Source organism: Antedon mediterranea, chromosome 2 (assembly GCF_964355755.1).
Source record: "Antedon mediterranea chromosome 2, ecAntMedi1.1, whole genome shotgun sequence".
Lineage (NCBI taxonomy): Eukaryota > Metazoa > Echinodermata > Crinoidea > Comatulida > Antedonidae > Antedon > Antedon mediterranea.
The window spans coordinates 5543689-5561489 of NC_092671.1; the positions used below are offsets into that span (position 1 = coordinate 5543689).

The 17801-nt window shown below is 30.2% G+C and overlaps 1 protein-coding gene across 3 annotated transcripts in view; it reads left to right on the forward strand.

Moving 5' to 3' along the window:
- The window catches only part of LOC140040157 (semaphorin-5A-like), a 63252-nt gene that overhangs the window by 34082 nt on the left and 11369 nt on the right, over positions 1-17801 (forward strand). For all 3 annotated transcript variants that reach the window (XM_072085867.1, XM_072085868.1, XM_072085869.1), the window contains exons 4-13: positions 1274-1319; positions 4389-4451; positions 5594-5692; positions 6351-6564; positions 9646-9734; positions 11602-11634; positions 11984-12092; positions 15181-15238; positions 15475-15610; positions 17201-17349. In XM_072085867.1, the coding sequence (XP_071941968.1) occupies positions 1274-1319; positions 4389-4451; positions 5594-5692; positions 6351-6564; positions 9646-9734; positions 11602-11634; positions 11984-12092; positions 15181-15238; positions 15475-15610; positions 17201-17349 (996 nt within the window). The remainder of the gene's footprint in view (positions 1-1273; positions 1320-4388; positions 4452-5593; positions 5693-6350; positions 6565-9645; positions 9735-11601; positions 11635-11983; positions 12093-15180; positions 15239-15474; positions 15611-17200; positions 17350-17801) is intronic.

Below are 17801 nucleotides of genomic sequence, written 5' to 3' on the forward strand. Positions count from 1 at the left end.
ATCCTCTAGTTGTCGTTTACCTTCATGAAAAAAAGCAAAATAATCATTAATGATAACAATGTAAATTAAGTTTTAGACTAATTACCAGACAGATAACAAATTATTCCTCGTTATCTTAACAAGTATACACCTCACTACCTTTTATTTTTGTGTTAAATTAATAATATAATAACTAGTATGGATTAATAGAAAGTAGATTTTAAACGGTAGATATACCTTACAATGTGATTTATTTACGAATCATTAGTACACAGAAGACTATTTAATGTCTTTATACTTTCCTCTCTAATTGTTGTCATCTAATAGTAATAATAATTCTAATGAGTTTAAATAGAGTAATGTACCAAATCATGCAATGGTAATACAGTAGTAGTAACTGAACTATACTTTTTGTTCTCTTTGCTTTATGCCCGTTTACGTATATTTTTCATCTGGTGATGTCAACAACTGTCTTTGTTAGCAAAAGATTTCTTTCCCACATTTCTTTTATTAATTTGATAAACATGTTTGTGGTTTGACTCGATGTTTTACTGAAAAACATGGTAACATTTTGAGTTATTATTGCTAAAACCAATCAGTCTCGTTGAGGAGAATTATCTTAGAAGACAGAACCATAAATTATTAGTCTACAGTTTTAAATTGAGATTAGCGGCATCTTTAGATTCTGAAACATTCGCTAGAAATAGATTATCTTTTTTGAAATCAGCAAAGGTAAATTAACAACTAGATTGTTCGCAAGATCCTTGTATAAAAGCGGCTAGAGCAGCGACATGATTATCTACGTTCATTCGTTCATCTCAAGAAAGTTAATTTCTTTTTTACATTTGAATTGATGAGTCATATTTCATTGTGTCTATTAAAGTACTGTTGTATATGAAAATGCAATCATTTGTAATTTTCTTTGCAATAATATGAAATTATTATTCATGTTGTTATTAGTATATGATGTCCATACATATAAATATAATATTAACGATATATACACTTAATACATAACGTTCTAATAGTTTTCTACTAAACCATGATGACATATCCATGATATGTAAGTGTTGAGTGAGGGTGTTGGGAGATGGGGGTAGTTGGGGTCATGATTGCAGTGTTTTACAGATGTTGAGAAATCCACCCTTGTTGTTGCAAAAGGCTACCTTTTCCTACTAAGAAACTTGATGAATCATAATTTTAGAACTCTGGTGTGCTGATACTGGTTGTACAAGTTGATTAGTCTTTCATTATTTTCATGGGATAACAAACATTTTTGCCTCTTTTTTTTCAGAGATTCACTACTACAATTGAATGCTTCAGATTTATCAGATATACATGTAAGTACAATTATGTTTATTCATAAACTTTTAAAGAAATATTTCATACAAATGGGCCTAATATACTTTAATTAAATAATTAGATTGGTGGTTTTTAGTATTCATATGTATTCAGATTAATTTAAAACTTACATAATTTAATAAAACATTGAATTTCACTATTGTAGGTTTTGAAGTGGTTTTAAAATTGTTAAATCGTTTCTTGTGAAATTGAAGATTTGTTATCTTCTTATTGTTCAATGTTACTACAATATATGTTAATGTTATAGTTGCTATTTTCAGTTGAAAAACTTCAAATATTTTTGTGTTTCTTTTCAATCTACTTTCTTAATTCATATCAACAATCCATAACACGAGTTGAAAGAAATGTTAAATGAAACTGAGTGTACGATTGATTTTAATAAAGATAAGATGGTAGATCAATTTATGTTCTGGCAGAATACATTTTGCCTACCTCAAAGATTCCTCAGCGTCTACCAAAAATGATTACGCTTTCATCATAGTCTAGGTGGCTTAGGAAATCGTTGTGCTAAAAAGCCACTGGCATGATCATGTGACAAGGGGCTGCTGTAACGACTTAATTGTTGTTGACGTTCTTGTAAACTTGATGTTGTTAATAAACTGTTGATTAAATGCTATGTCTCCAAGATGTAGTCAATAAGCTTGGGAATAACCTTGGACTGGCATTCAACTTCATTTCCATTTTTGAAGTTGCTTTATTTAGCTTTTTTAGGTGTCTGGAACACGACATCTAGCAAAAAACTTTCAGCCAACTATCTTCCTTTCAGCTCAGTGTGCTTTATCATCATACTCATGTAACAACTAAAAGTATATAATCTTAGGTGGGAGTAACACATTGATAAACAGAGCTAGTAAATACAGCTACAGTATCAAATCATGTCTAAAAGAAACAACTGCATTTTTCATAAAGTTCGAAACTTGGTTTAAACTGGTTATTTGACATTGAATTTCAGTTGAATTTTAGGTATTTACACTAGTACTTTATAAACCATTTTTGAAAAATTCTGAAATCTTGTTACAAAGGTATTCTCCATTATAAAAGTACCGGTAGGACTATCCAATCAATGGTTTTTAATATCATGAATAGCACTCCAAAGCTTTTTGCAAATTAGAAAACGAGAAAAGGATTAGTGTTACAGGTATTAGGCAGCACAATGATCCTCTGGAATGTCTCAGATCAGAAATGTTGATATCATTAAACTCAAGTTATTGGATGTTGTTTTTTTCTGTCTCGTATTCTGCAATTCACTAAATAATTAGAATGAACTGCAGACAACTGGTACTGGTACATACATTGACCCTAATTTGATGATTTGCAAATTCTTATTGGAAAAGTTCTATTTGTTACAAGTTTAATATAGAGCATTGGGTTTAAATAGGTTTGTGAAGATCTCCAGGTCTCTAATTGAAATTTTAAATCAAGTCAGGTATTTTCTTACCGGACGTTGCGTCTCTGCCATAGATATATTTACCACAGTAAATACGAATAGGAAGGAACCTAATTGTATGGTTCGTATGACCGAGTATAATCCCACCTCTTAATTTAGGATAAATTTCATAAACGTAATTAATATTTGCCTATTCACATTTTCAAGTATTTTAACCATTGTTAAACCAGTATACTATCTGCAAACCCCACACCCATTCATCCATCAATATATTTTTATTTGAAAATGCTAAGAAATATTTCATAACACTTGCCGAATTTTATATATTCCGTAGTAAATTTAAATATAAATTTGTACTTTCATTGAAGATTTGGCAAATTTGTCAACAGCATACCAATTTTATGTGTTCAGTGAGAAAATTAAATTTAGTCATGTTTTAATTAGTAAAATTAGTTACTTTTCCTGCAGGATATATTTTTAGGCTATAAACCTGGGGAAAGTCGTGTAACACCACACACATGGAAGTTTTTACTCCTTTCGGCAATTAATCAAACTCGTGTTAACAACCAATGATGGCTCCATAGGCTAATTTAAAAACACACAGCCAGACATTTTTGCTGACTTAGATTTCTATTGCAGTATATTATTCATTTTTTACTTTTTGGTATTTGATTTGATATTTTTGTGATATAAAAATTCAATACAAAATGCAGCAAAAGCTGAAAGCATTGTATGTACATACTAAAAATATAAAACATTAAAACATTATGGACAACACACACAAGGAAAATCAATACAATAGCTTACAATTAACTTTTTAACTACAATACAGTTTACTTGGAAGTCTATTAGTAGGCATTGCTGGTTTTGTAGCTCTGGGTGTGCCTCAACACTGCAAAAAATTTGAACCTCTTTAAAATGATATCCTATACACATCTTTAATATTTAATATTGCATGATAATTTACATCAATACATTATATAATCAAATATACATTCTATACCACCTTATAAATAATATTGTGTTAATATGAGAATATCAAAAAAGACCAAAGCAGAACAACCTCCTCAAATTAAAGTCAAATAAAATGTTCCCTTCACAGAAAATTAAAACTCAATTAAATTTGATTGAAGTTGTCAAAAATAAACTCTACAGTTGACCTGGTTTGAATTTTTTTTAAATTAGTTTTTTGCATAAATTATGACATGGGAGGATGTTGATCTAGTTAATGATATCTTTAAATTAGGCAACAAAGATTTTGAATATACTTCCTGTCCTGGTATCAAAATAGAAAGGTGCTATTAGGCATTAACACAGTGTCTCCCTCTAAGTGATTGTACTATATAAAACAGCAAATTGTGGATATTATCTATGAAAAAAGAATTAATAAAATGATGCATTTATTTTTTTAATTGAAGTCCTTTGCGTGATTCTTTTATTTATACACTTCTTTTCTGATTTAATTTATTCCCATTTTTGCAGTTCAACCCAATTTGGATCTGTATCAAATATGCCATAATTAAAAACATTAAATATCTTGCATCTATCCTATTTAATTTACGTTTATAGCACTTGTCCTGATTCATTAGTTAAGTGTTTTAACCGATTAAATTTTGACTTAATTTTAGCTGGCTCACAACCTATATCTGTTTTATTCCAGATTGTTGATTGGTCAGTTGATAGATCCACCAAAGATGTATGTCGAAGTAAAGGAGAGTCTACCGTAAGTACATTATCAATAAATGTTTCTATTCTGGTGATTATAGTTTGATTCAGAGAATATGGCAACTTGTCATTAATTATGATGTAGAATGGTGTCCTCGCAGCGGTAGTCATGTGATGCAGTTTCAACCAGTCACATAGGCCAACAATTTGTTGTTGGCAATTATACTAAGGGTGAATTTTATGAGGATCATGTATGGTAGAACCCCTATTAAGGGAACACCTTTGGACCAGAGCCATATGGACCTAGGGCCTACATGCAAGTCAGGATACATCAAAGCATGAACCAATACAAAAAACACACAAATTCACCCCTCTTTTTATACAGTATATGGCTCTCTGTGTGTTTTTGACACAAACTTTCAGAGACTTGTTCATCATTTCATTTGTAATAATTTGCCTTTATTATTTTAATATTCTTCATACCCTGTTCAATATATTAACAAATATATCCACGACACTTTATTATTTTATTTAGTCATCAAAGCATGCATTATGAATTGAAAATATTACATAATTGTTATTAATAGGACGTAGTTATGGGATGTTTCGTTCCAGAATCAATCAATCAAACTTTATATAGCGCACGCGCGCGCAATATTCTTTGCCGCAAGTACTTCTGTACGCTGTGCACATCGATATTTCACCGTAAAATGTGCAATTACATTTTTTTAAATATAAGAAAAAGTTTAAAGTATTTTCTTGCTCCTATACTTTACATGCATTAACGGAGACAAGTTTGACACAAATTGATCTGCATATCACGTGACTATAATCCAATGTCGTAACTCTTTATATATATGGCTCTGCTTTGGAAAAAATAAAGTGTCCCTTTAATAGGTGTATCCCTGAATAGGGGTTGGCTGTAGTGTTAAAACATATATTTCTCCTTGTTCATTTCATGGTAAAGTGAAAATAAGGTGGTGGATTCTACTGTATTCTTTTTCATATTAAGATTGCATTCAGAAAAAATTTATATATTTTAACGTCTTCATGTTTTATGTCTAATAATATCAGCTTTCATTTTATCACTATATCAAGTAACATATATCTGTATTTACACTTTTCTCGCAAAGTTTATAATGTCATCATAACTTGTGAAAGAAAACTATACTTCACGATTATATCTTCTTTCTGGTTCAGGAAAATTGTGGTAATTTTATACGAGTTTTATTAATACAAGGAACATCTGTATTCGTTTGCGGAACATATGCATTTGCGCCAAGATGTGCCTGGAGAAATGTGAGTAGTCTCTTAAGACGACCTTTTATATCTCTGTTATATGATTCTAATACAATCTATAATATAACTTCGTTCTATATTTTACAGAAGACAATAATTTGTTTAAGGTATCAGTCCAAGTCTCTTGTCGAAGCAACCTGCTTGCTTTTAGATCATGTCAGATTTGATTGATTGTTCGTGAAAAGTTTTTTGCTTTGAAAGTCTAATATCAATATAGATAATCGTTTCTGGATCCAGTGCTTTAGGCTGTTAATGCTGCATATTTATGCAAAAAATCATGAATAAAATCTGTCTATTTCAGTACGTTAGGATCAGAAGCACAAATATAGCCATAGTAAAATCCTTAGTTTTAGACTCTTTAGGCTAGTTTTAAAATTGGTGGCAACAAGGATTTGGGCCAATGAAAAGTTAAGCACATCAACTTTCATTTAAGGTCTACCTTACTCTTCAGTTATACAACATACAATATAAGTAAGGCCTGGTTGAAACATCTTTCAGTTCACTAAATAGTAAAAGTATTTTTTATGTTATTTTGCTGGTGAAACTTATTAAAAGTGTATGTATTTATTGCTGGCCCAGCACAACAATCTCCACATTATTGATCCCAAACATGATCTTCAATTATGAATATGTTTTCTTTTAAAATACTTATTGTTAGGCAAACGACATAACAAGAAGTCTAGGCCAGGTGAGTGGTGTTGCAAAATGTCCATACAACCCGCAACACAATAACACAGCAATTATCTCTAATGATGGGGATCTTTATACTGGAACTGTTTCTGACTTCAAAGCAAGAGATCCGTCTATATTTCGATCAATGGGACCCAGTCCGAAGCTGAGAGCTGTTGAATACAACTCTAAATGGCTTAGTGGTGAGTTTCAATTTATCTTTTTACAGTAGCTCTGTTATTATTTTACATGTAATCTTTGTAAACAATAATTGCATAAGCCATAAGATATTTGGTATGTACATCATTATGAAAATTACAAAAATTAGACAGAAATTCCTAAGTTTTAGCCTGGGATCTTGTTATACTGACTTTAGAAATACATGTTTGCCATTTTATTTTGTAACTACAGTACTATGCTAATTATAGGCAAACTGGTTGTAATATATGTAATGTTATTTGGGATAACTATGTTGATCTCAAAATGTCAACACTTTCCAAGAACAGGTGGGAAACACAATATTTCAATTAAAAAATATCTTGCATATAGCCATGTTAGATACATTTAAAGCAGATATAAATGGTGTTTTTAGAAGAAAATAAGTTTTTTCTCCTACCGGTAATCATGCATATGCTACCATACTGCATTTTTACCTGGAGATTGCTTTAAATTCTACCAAAAAGGAAATTGGAAGAGGGGAAAATTGGAAAAAAATCAAAATAACCTTTTGAGACCTGTGGCTATTTTAAACATGTGAATTTTAGTATCAAAGAAACATTTTGAAAAAGCTTGAATGTTTTGCAATCATAGCTTTTTAAAAAAAAAATATATATATTCTTAATAATTGATATTAATTTTACATTTGAAAGATAGTTTTTAGCAGACATGTCTCCTTGATTTTGAATTAGAATTATACAATAATTTAAAAATAATCCTAAAACTCAACATTCTAGGCTAAGGTTCATTGCCATAGATATTATCTTATCAAAAGGGAATAAAAAATAACATTCAGGATATTCTATGGCATTTTTCAAATTTTGAATAAATAAGAAACAGACGTTTCAATCAATATGAGTTATTAGAGAAAAAAAAGTAAAGTTTAATATTTTTAATAACATACTGTAGTGGTGTTTCTACTTGTTGTTGTCTACACTATCAAACTAGTTTGACCAAAAAAAATGTTCCCAAATATGGTAGTGATATGCCCAAATATGGTAGTGATATGACATCATCATCATGTGTTTGATAGTGTGAAGAGAGCTTTAATCTTGCCTTCACATTTATTGGTTCAAATCTTCTCTCTAGACTGCAAAATATATAAAACTCTTTATAATTTTGATAGCACAATGGAAAAACTCTGGTATTATTTTACAAGAAGTGGTCATTGTTTGGAAAGTAGCCTGTACTACTGGTGTTTAGTAATATAGTAATACATTGTATTTTCTGTACACTACTAATATACACCTTGTTTGTTTTGATAATTTATTGACATAACAGTATACCAGGTGCATTAAATATGACATATCAATATACAGTTTTCAACACCTGTATGTCGCCAATTGGATCCAGAATTCAGCAAAGGTTACCTATAGGTCATCACTATGAATACTATTAATTCATTTGCGCATATCAATGAATTTACTATACTTTTATTTGATTTCATTGTCTGTATCCATTTTTAAAATCCCTTGGTTGTGATTCTAAACAAGGTTTAGTATTTTATTTTGTATTTTTAGCTGGTAGAATTTGTAAACACTGTGTATTTAGTATGATTGTACAACACTGTACTTTGGTTATTTACAAAAAAGTAACCTAAGCTACTTTATTAGATCATAATTTCTGTAGAAGAGTTGTCAGTTTTCTCGCCTTCTTTCGATATATCTCCCCGGCGGGTATCATTAATTCCTGGGGTCTCATAAAAATTGCACTCTGTCAAGAGTGCTGTCATGGTGATCTGAAAGGAAATATTTAAAGAAGATGATTAAAGAGTGAAATTTATTTTTTTTACCAGGGGCGATTAGTTTTCTGCTACTTTATGTGGGAGAATGAGGAATTTTATATGGAGAATGTCATAGATTGATGGGCTATTTATTGAATGGAAAATAGTGCTCATAACAATTCTTCATTTTAAAGATCTCGTAAGAGAGACAATTTATCATTGCGATGCACCGTCGATGTCATTTTCATATTGACCATGTTTTTATTATCTATTGTATCTTCATTTTCAGTTTCAAAATTCATCATTTTTTCTGTCATCTACAAAGCGATTTTAACAAAAATGAGAAATTTTGTTGATCCTTATAGAACAGTCAACTTTTGCTTGAGGCTACAAAAGTTCGATGAATTGGGTTTATACTCCAACCTTGACTCAAAAATATGAATACTGCTTTCATGCATATAACGAATAAAAGACTAATTTCTATGATTTTAAATTTCTATTATACACAGAATGTGTGACATTAAAAAACTCTTGTCAAAGATCCTTCTTCTTTTAAATTTTATAATTCCGCTGCCCTCAGGCAATTTTTTTTCTCTTTTATATCAAACTTTCTCGTAATGGATTTACAAAAAAATGATTTAAAGTTCACATATGACAGAGACGTTGTCATACCAAGTTTACCATGCATTAAAAAGTATACAGCATGTCTCTGACTTCATACACTTGTTAAAGTATAATAAAGAAAGAGAGAAACCAGTAGAGAACCAACCGCAGTTGAGATGGAAGAAGCTATCATAGTAACGTGACAAACAATGTTTTTAAAAAAACTGTTTAACATCTACTAATCTCAATTACTTTATAATTTGTACTGTAAATATACTTCATATATATAAAATGTCATAATATCCTCTTTCTGTGCTTTTTACAAACAATTGTACCAATATTTAATATGGTTTGATAATGTGGTATGCTGTAATGGTAAGAAATTAGACTAGCATATGAGAGGCATTGGAGTCAAGACTTGTCGGCTATATCGCTTGTATCCTTAAAGTACTTGGTATACTATTAGAAAAAAGTAGGGGATAATCTCTGGTGTGATGGTAGACACTAAACTGTGGGTTGCCTCCATATTCCATCAGTTTCCTGAGGACGAAATAATACATTTTGTGCCACAAACAATCAAATATTGTATTGAATTGTACATGCTGGTTTGGTGACCCATCCAGACAGCGATGTTACTGCTACACTATGAACTTTCTTATAATATATTAAGTATGTTACTGTAACCATTAAAATATTTGTTTTGTACCAGTTGATTACCCGCCATTTCTTTTCTTTATTTCAGAGCCGAATTTTGTATCTTCTTACGAAATAGGACCGTTTATATATTTCTTCTTCAGAGAATCTGCCATAGAAGACAGCAGTTGTGGAAAGGTCAGTTCAACTCATTAATGTCAAATATTATTAGTCATAATATTTATGATAAGCGGCCACTATACAATATCTCATAGGACATCGTCTCATTCTCTTCTGGTCATTTGAAACAATAACAAAGATATTAATTTAGTAACTCTTTCGCACTCTAGAGAGAGCGATGATTCTATATTAACATTTTCACATGCTACAAACAATGGTCGATAGTACTGGCAGACCAATTTTGGTTCATATCATATCGTAATAACCCAAATTCCATGACCAACCCTACTACTTATTTACTTAACGCCGTTTTGCCAAATAGTCTTCTGTTCTGCTTATTTTTGCTGTAAAGTTTCTCCAGAATGTCTGTTTAGTGCTATGTTTTTTTATTTTCTGTAGGGTCCGTTGCAGTTTTGAATTTTGTTGGTAGTGTGGTATTTGGATCTGGATATTAGTTCTGTTCTAGTATCTAAACTGACCCTACTAGAAATTTGTTAATTCTATGTTTAAGATAAATAATCTTAGCACAATAATAACAAAATTTCAATTAACCTAATTTATTTAATGTTAGATGTTCTTACAATATATTATTAATGTTATATAGTGTTATAAAACTTATACATATTTGGACGCCTACTTAATCTCCCTATGAGAGATTTTTACCTACCGATATTTACTATTTAAATACACAATCTATTGCTGTTTTTTAATGTTTAACATTGAAATATATCAACAAATTAATAATGTTCTCTTAATAAACAAATGCATTGGCCGACAGGTAATTTGATATAAATGCTGAGAGACCGCTTGTTAGAAGGTGATGGATGAGCTAGAAAACAGTTGGTGTAGTTGTAAATAAAGCGTTTGAACAAGCTTGCCGCCGCCATCCACACTCAACTTACTTGATTTGTTGCAAATTTAATGACATACTTAAATATATGTTTGTGGGGTGCCAATTTATACCATGACCCAAAAACACATGGTAGTATGAGAGTTTCATAAACCAACGTATGATGTTTTGTATAATTGATAATTAATAAATTAATTGTAGCCTAGGGATAAGTGACCTATTTTTAACATACAGCCTTCATGTTGCCATTAACCATTTCATAAGAATACATTTCTGGGTACTGTAATGAGTCTGTGTGATGTCATCATTATTTGTGTTGGCATTCTAATTACTTTAGGGGGGAAATTAAAGGTAACTTTCAAGTTATAGATTCATGGCACTTTGTTAAGTTTTAAAGTGCAGGATAGGTTAGAAACAGTCATAGTTTATTAAAGATGTATTGTTCTCCCAAAAACATGAAAAATTAAGATTAATAAAATAAAATCGTACTTTTAATAGACCATTTTACAGTTTTAATGAAGTTATTCACTTTTGTAGAAAAAAATCATTTCACTTATAAAAAGACAAAATAAACGGTTAATTTTAACCAAAAACTCATTGTCTGACAGACAATTTAAGTATTTTTTGCTTTAAAATTAAATTACATTTTTTTGTAAATAGTTTTTTTTTTTCGATCCAGATTTTGGTCAAAGTGAATAACTATGTGACATTCAAATGACATATTCAACAAAAAATGTAAAAAAAAAAAAAATTAAAAAATATTTTTCATGTTAAATTATAAATTCCATTACCCTTTATCTGACATTTATGTGGGTCATAGATGTACATAATGGTTCATATCGTATATTTTGTAATTATTTACGATTATCAACAATTATGGGTTTTTTGGGCATTATTATTGTGTTGGAACATAGACAGGAAGTAATTTTTCAACTTTTATACTGTATAAAACCATACTGCAGTATATAACTACTTTTATAAATCGTAAATTATAAAAGTCATGATTTATTAATACATCATTTTTTCTTGTTACAGTCAGTTTACTCAAGAGTTGCCAGAATATGCAAGGTAATGTTTCAATATTTCATCATGTCATGATTATCTTTTAATGAATGTTATAAGATGTTGTAAGATGATACATAAGGGAGTAGATAGATGTGAACAATTACTGTGAATATGCAAGCAGACGACGGAAAGGTAGCAGACAACGAGAATCTATGATGATAATATATCAGTCTGGTTTTAAAAGATCAATCTTTAAATTGATAGATAGAAAATAGCTGTTATGTTACTTCCTAATGATTGCTTCTGTATCCAATGAAATTTATTTTTGGTCACAACAAATTTAATGGTGCTTTTTAATGTAATTTTTGATTATTTAATTAATTATTATATTATAAATGTTATATAATTTTAGAATGATGTTGGAGGCGAGTATATTCTGGATGATTTATGGACAACATTTACGAAAGCCAGAATCAATTGTTCCTTACCAGATTCATTTCCATTTTACTTCAATGATCTCCGTAAGTATTCAATCAGACGCCCTCCTTTGGGATACCCCTATTAAGGAGACATTTTGTGTCCGGAAAATGTCTTCTTTAATAGTATTAGGTTAGTTTGGTGTGTACATTAGGTCTTTCTTTACAAATGATTGAAATAATGTTTCATTCATTCATTGTTAAACTGACAACATGGCCTTAAAACTACATTGATGTCTGTATGCAATTTATTAAGCTCTGTCTACACTATCAAACCAAATATGGTAGTGATATGTCCAAATATGGTAGTGATTTAACATCATGTGGGCACATCACATTTTTTGGTCACATAAAGTTTGATAGTGTAGACAGAGCTTTAGGTATTAGTAATTAACATAGGTTTCACTAGAAATGTTTTTAATTTGAAGACTTGTTTTCCTCAAAACAGTTTTTCCATATTTTTTTTTCTAGTTGTATAAATAGAATTGCTGTTTAACTAGTCCTATCCATCAGTATACACCCATTAATACATTCACATCTTGTGATGAAATATATTACTACTAATCAAAATAGATTATCAGAATACACAAACTTTGTCTGTGTCAATAGTAATCAAAAGTATCAAGCGTTTCTTATGTCTTCTCCGAGGTTGCTACGTTTTCAATTATTTTTTTCACAAAACTAATAAATGCATTTTGTCTTTAATGTATTCTATCATTATTGATGGATGCATAAGTTTGTTGACAAGTTGACTTGTGTTTCTACAATCAAGTAAATTAAGTAAACTTTTTTCTATACTTTTTTCAAAACTTTTACAATTTCTAGAGGGCGGCAGACATTTTTCTTTGTATTAAATTTGAAACTAATGCATGTATGGACATTTTAATATCAAGGATGTATAAATGTAGTAATTTCATACTCCACATTCACACAAAGTTTAACAATAGTTTTTTACACTCTTCAATCAATAATTTAATCCAAGATTTTACTTGTATTTCATGCTTCAACATTTCTTAAATTCTCAGACTTTATTAATGTAATTCAGAGCTCCGTATTAAATCCATTTCATGTTCTATGAACATTAATGATTAATTCAGTATAGAATCGGGATTATTGCTCTTTCAAAATTCCACGACTTCAATCGCATAATTCATGAACAACATTAGAACTTAATCTAACCTCTAAGAATTATTTTCTCAATATTACAGCATAAATTCTCAGATTAGCTAAACTATAATAACATTATAAGCGTTTTAAGAACTTAAACTTATCAAACTTTGTATTATCTTTTTCTGTGTTCAAGTAGATTTACCAAAGTTTAAAGTGACCATAATCGAAACCACTACATTTTAAGTTTTTTGTCTCAGGCCACTCACTCCTACCACCAATACCAACTGTTTATTTGACCCAATTTCATTGTGAGGTTAAGCTAATTTCGGCACCAATAACGTCTACCAACTTTACTGTGTTCAGTGTTAATTTCTTCACCAAGTGTGATCGATGATGCGCGCATTACTCTTTTATAGCATCAGCTTTTCAATGAACATTTTCACAATTACCTGACACACATGACGTGAAAAAAAAAGAATATATAAATTCTGAATGAACAAATGAATGAATAAATAATCCACTTCTGCGATTATGTTCTGAACATTCTAAAAATTCTCAGACTTTCCTAAACATTATTTATACATGAAAAGGTGAACTTGTGAACCTTATAAGTATTACTATCATTTCATATATCTCACCTTGAAGGGTATTTTTAGGATTTTTATTTAGTGGGATTCAAGTTTCTGACCTTAAATAAGATTTCATTTTGCCGAAATAAATAAGTATTTAATACAGGTGTTTTTTGCATTCACTATGATTTAAATTTTTACGGATTATAATCAAATATATTGATTATAGGAATGATTTTTATATGCCTGTTTTCAGTATAAGCTTAGTCTGAAGTTTATCTCAAATTGATTGACTCAATTTACATAATCTTGTAGAAACGATTTGGTTTGTTTGAATAATGACATGAAAACCTAATCAATTGTAAGAGTCTTTATATTTTAAACAATTCAACTATACCATACATATCTAGAATTTTGTAATGTTTTAGGTTAACCTGTAATTGGTGTGTTTTTATATTTGCTTTTTGATGTATTGATTTTTATTGTAATCCACCCTTTTCAGTGTTTGCTGCTGATGTTGAAGATGTTTTAAACCATAATAAGTAAATAAATAAAAATTTCATTGAGCACTATTTTCACAATTTCAGTAAAATGTAAGACACTTTAATGGAAATCAATGATCCATCAAAATTTAAGATATATTTCTACAAGTTCTGTATTTAATCTGAATCGTGGACTAATTAGCAAATAAACTGAACTATGACATCTCATGTCTCATGTCCACTTTTAGGGAAAATTCTATTATTTAGAAGTTTGGTCCCTAATTAGAATGACTTTAACCAAAGACGATTTAACCAGGACAATGTGTTTGAGGTATTTTATTTATGGAGTTATTACTTAAAATATTTATTCTATTAATAATTAGTTATACTAGACTTCACGGATATACTTTAGACCACTGTCTACAATCCCACCTTTTAAACATAAGAAACAAGAATATCATACAATGAAATCATTTGCTATTTTTAGACAGTTCTTGCTTTTGATTAATGAATGATTGCAGACCTTCTACTTCCATTCTCTCAAGAGTCAATATTAATGTCATCATTGACTACACAAAACATGAGCCGACGTTCGTGAACTTCACAACCTATTATCCATCAATGTCATGCAGTTGTATTATAAACCAAATATGCAAGAAAATATTTGCGTTTTTACCCAGATGACCAGCATTATGTTGAAGGCTGTTAAGCGATCTTAAGCGAGCCTAAGCTTAGATCTTACTACCAATCACCCCAGGATAAAAACCTTTCCTACAAAGATTAGTAAAGAATAATATGATACAAAACAGCCTCTTTTATAAATCATGTTAAAACATTTAGTAGAAGTCAAAGAAAGTTGTTCTTTTAATTTTGTATTATCAACTTATATATAAGCTTATTTTTTTATGAATTATTATTGTTTCACTATTTCTTAGCTGTATTTAATTGAAATTATTGTTTTTGTCTCAACAGAAAGTACTCATTATATTCCAGAGAAAGGGGTGATATACGGTGTATTTACAACGAACAGGTACATTATAATTACTCTATAATTACAATAACAGAAATTGTATTGTTTGATATTAAACATAAAGAAACCAGAGGAGCCACTAAAGTTTGACCTAATCCAAATTTCCTCAGTTTCCAGTTAAGCTTGAGGACCAAAAATAAATACATTTACTTGCCTTCTTTATATTTCATGCCTTCCTATATCCATTCCTACATACAAAAATTATAGCATATTGTATTTAAATTATTTTTTTATAGATATAGTATTTCAGGCTCTGCCATATGTAGGTACCATTTATCTGATCTTGAAGATGCATTTTCCAGTGATTATCGTTACCAGCACAAATCTCGTTCATCATGGATAATAAAGAAAAACTCAAAGCCCAACTTTGTTGTAAGTAAATCAAAAGTTTATTTTACTAATGAAAAAAAAAATAAAAAAATCTGGTATTAAGATTTGCCTTTTTTGCATATAAAAAGAGAAATATTTTTTTTTGCTGTTACTACTACTCAAATTTAAATGAATGTATTACTATCTATTATTGTACTTGGGCCAGTAGCCTACATTTTATTGAATAAATTAATGAATGTAAGTAGTATATAGTAATGGTATATGTCTGATAATAATAAATTAATATTGTTACAAGTATTTGCTCATTTGTACCTGGGCCAGTAGCCTACATTTTATTGAATAAATTAATGAATGTAAGTAGTATATAGTAATGGTATATGTCTGATAATAATAAATTAATATTGTTATAAGTATTTGCTCAAATCACTAAATCAAGTCAGTTTTTCCCATTTAGTGGCATATTTTTATCCCTTCGTCCAAATTCTTGTTTTTAGTTGCGGTAATCCTTTATAAATGTAGTCGCTATTTGTCACAGATTATCTTGCAAATCCATTTTTATGAGTATTTAAGTATATTTTGATGTAATATTGGAGAAAATCCTGCAATTTAAGATCTATCGCTGAGTCGTAAATCTAGTTTTATATAAGTATAATCAAATATTAATATCTGGAACCTTGCAAAAATATGAATGAATGAAATTAAATACATACTCAATATTTCAACTAAATGCTAGAGATTCTTTATTTAAATTGTATGAAATACTGCGATTTTTTCTGTCACGCTTTTTACACATTTAGTAATAACTGGCGGAATTGAAAGTGATAGATCTTGTGTCTGATAAAAACAGTTTCTTTAAAGCATGACACGTACGGTTTCAATATATAATTCTTTTATGATATCTTTGCACATTGACTGAATAATAATTCATTAAGATTTTGGTCTATCTCAGATGATTATGTTCTAATGTATCTGTCTCGGCATTAAATGAATGACTACGAAGTCATCGTGCTTGATCCTACAGGAATGATGAATGCTCTCTACGGAATCAAACAGCCATTATACATTTTTAGTGCTTTCCAAATATAGCAAGTAATCTCCATTAGTCTTTGATGAAAACTGTTTTATTTATTATAGTTTTCTGCTCTTACTTTTCATGAATGTGAATTGTTTAAAATGAGCTTTAAATATATTTTAGCAGTCTATCAAGGGCAGGGGTTGAACTATGTGGTAGCACTAGTGTCGCATGCTCCCCCTTTTGACAGCTGAAATAAAATTATATACTTTTTTACATCTATTTTTTTTAAAACACAGGCATTAATTTCATGCACCTCCTTCTTTTTATTTCATACGCATCCAACAGCGAGCACAAACTTGCCAATTACAGGATAGATAAAGTATTTTGTAATTTATTGTGCTTATAAACTAAGTCTCATTTGAGGCTTAGGGAGTGGAGTTGAAAGAGTCGCGAGTTACAACCCTGGCGCTAGGTCAGGATTGAAACCTGGACTTTAGGATTGGAAGGCAAGCCACAAAGCTACAGCTCAACTACTAATTTAGAATATTACATTGTCATTTTCCTTCCACCTATATATTGCTTATTTTATAAAGTTTAAATGGTAAATTTTATTTCAGTGTCAACAAAGAGGAAAACGTGGAGATTCAACCATTTCGGAATTGACCATCAGAAAGCTGTCGGAAGCAAGTAAATACCAGTTAATGGAGAAGGCAGTCCAGCCAACAGAGAAACGACCACTGTTTATTGAGAAGGATACAACAGACAGGTTGGTTCTGTCAGCATAAATGTATTCATACTTTTAAATACTCTGAAATTGAACTCTAGTTATGATAACTGTCTGTGTGACGGTGGCTGTGTGTATACTAGTATACTGGGGTATTCTGGGGTATACTCGTCTCGAAAGATGTACTAGGTTCTAAGTGTACATAAGCCAGATGTGTACACCGGACTACGGTATATAGTCCTTAACCGAGAAGAATTGTTCTACCACCAGAACCATGTGAGTGAGAACCATGCCAATATTATGGCTTGGTATTACGGTTCACTCAAGACCCAGCCCATCTGGGTTAATAGCTTGGTGAATTTTGCTTGCCTATCAATCAGTCTTGGGTGCAAATCTTGTCTGATGCCAAGATGCATAGCATAATGTATGTTGTCCATTTAAATCTGATATGCTTTTTTTGTAAAGGATAACACATTATTTCCCAGACAAATTTG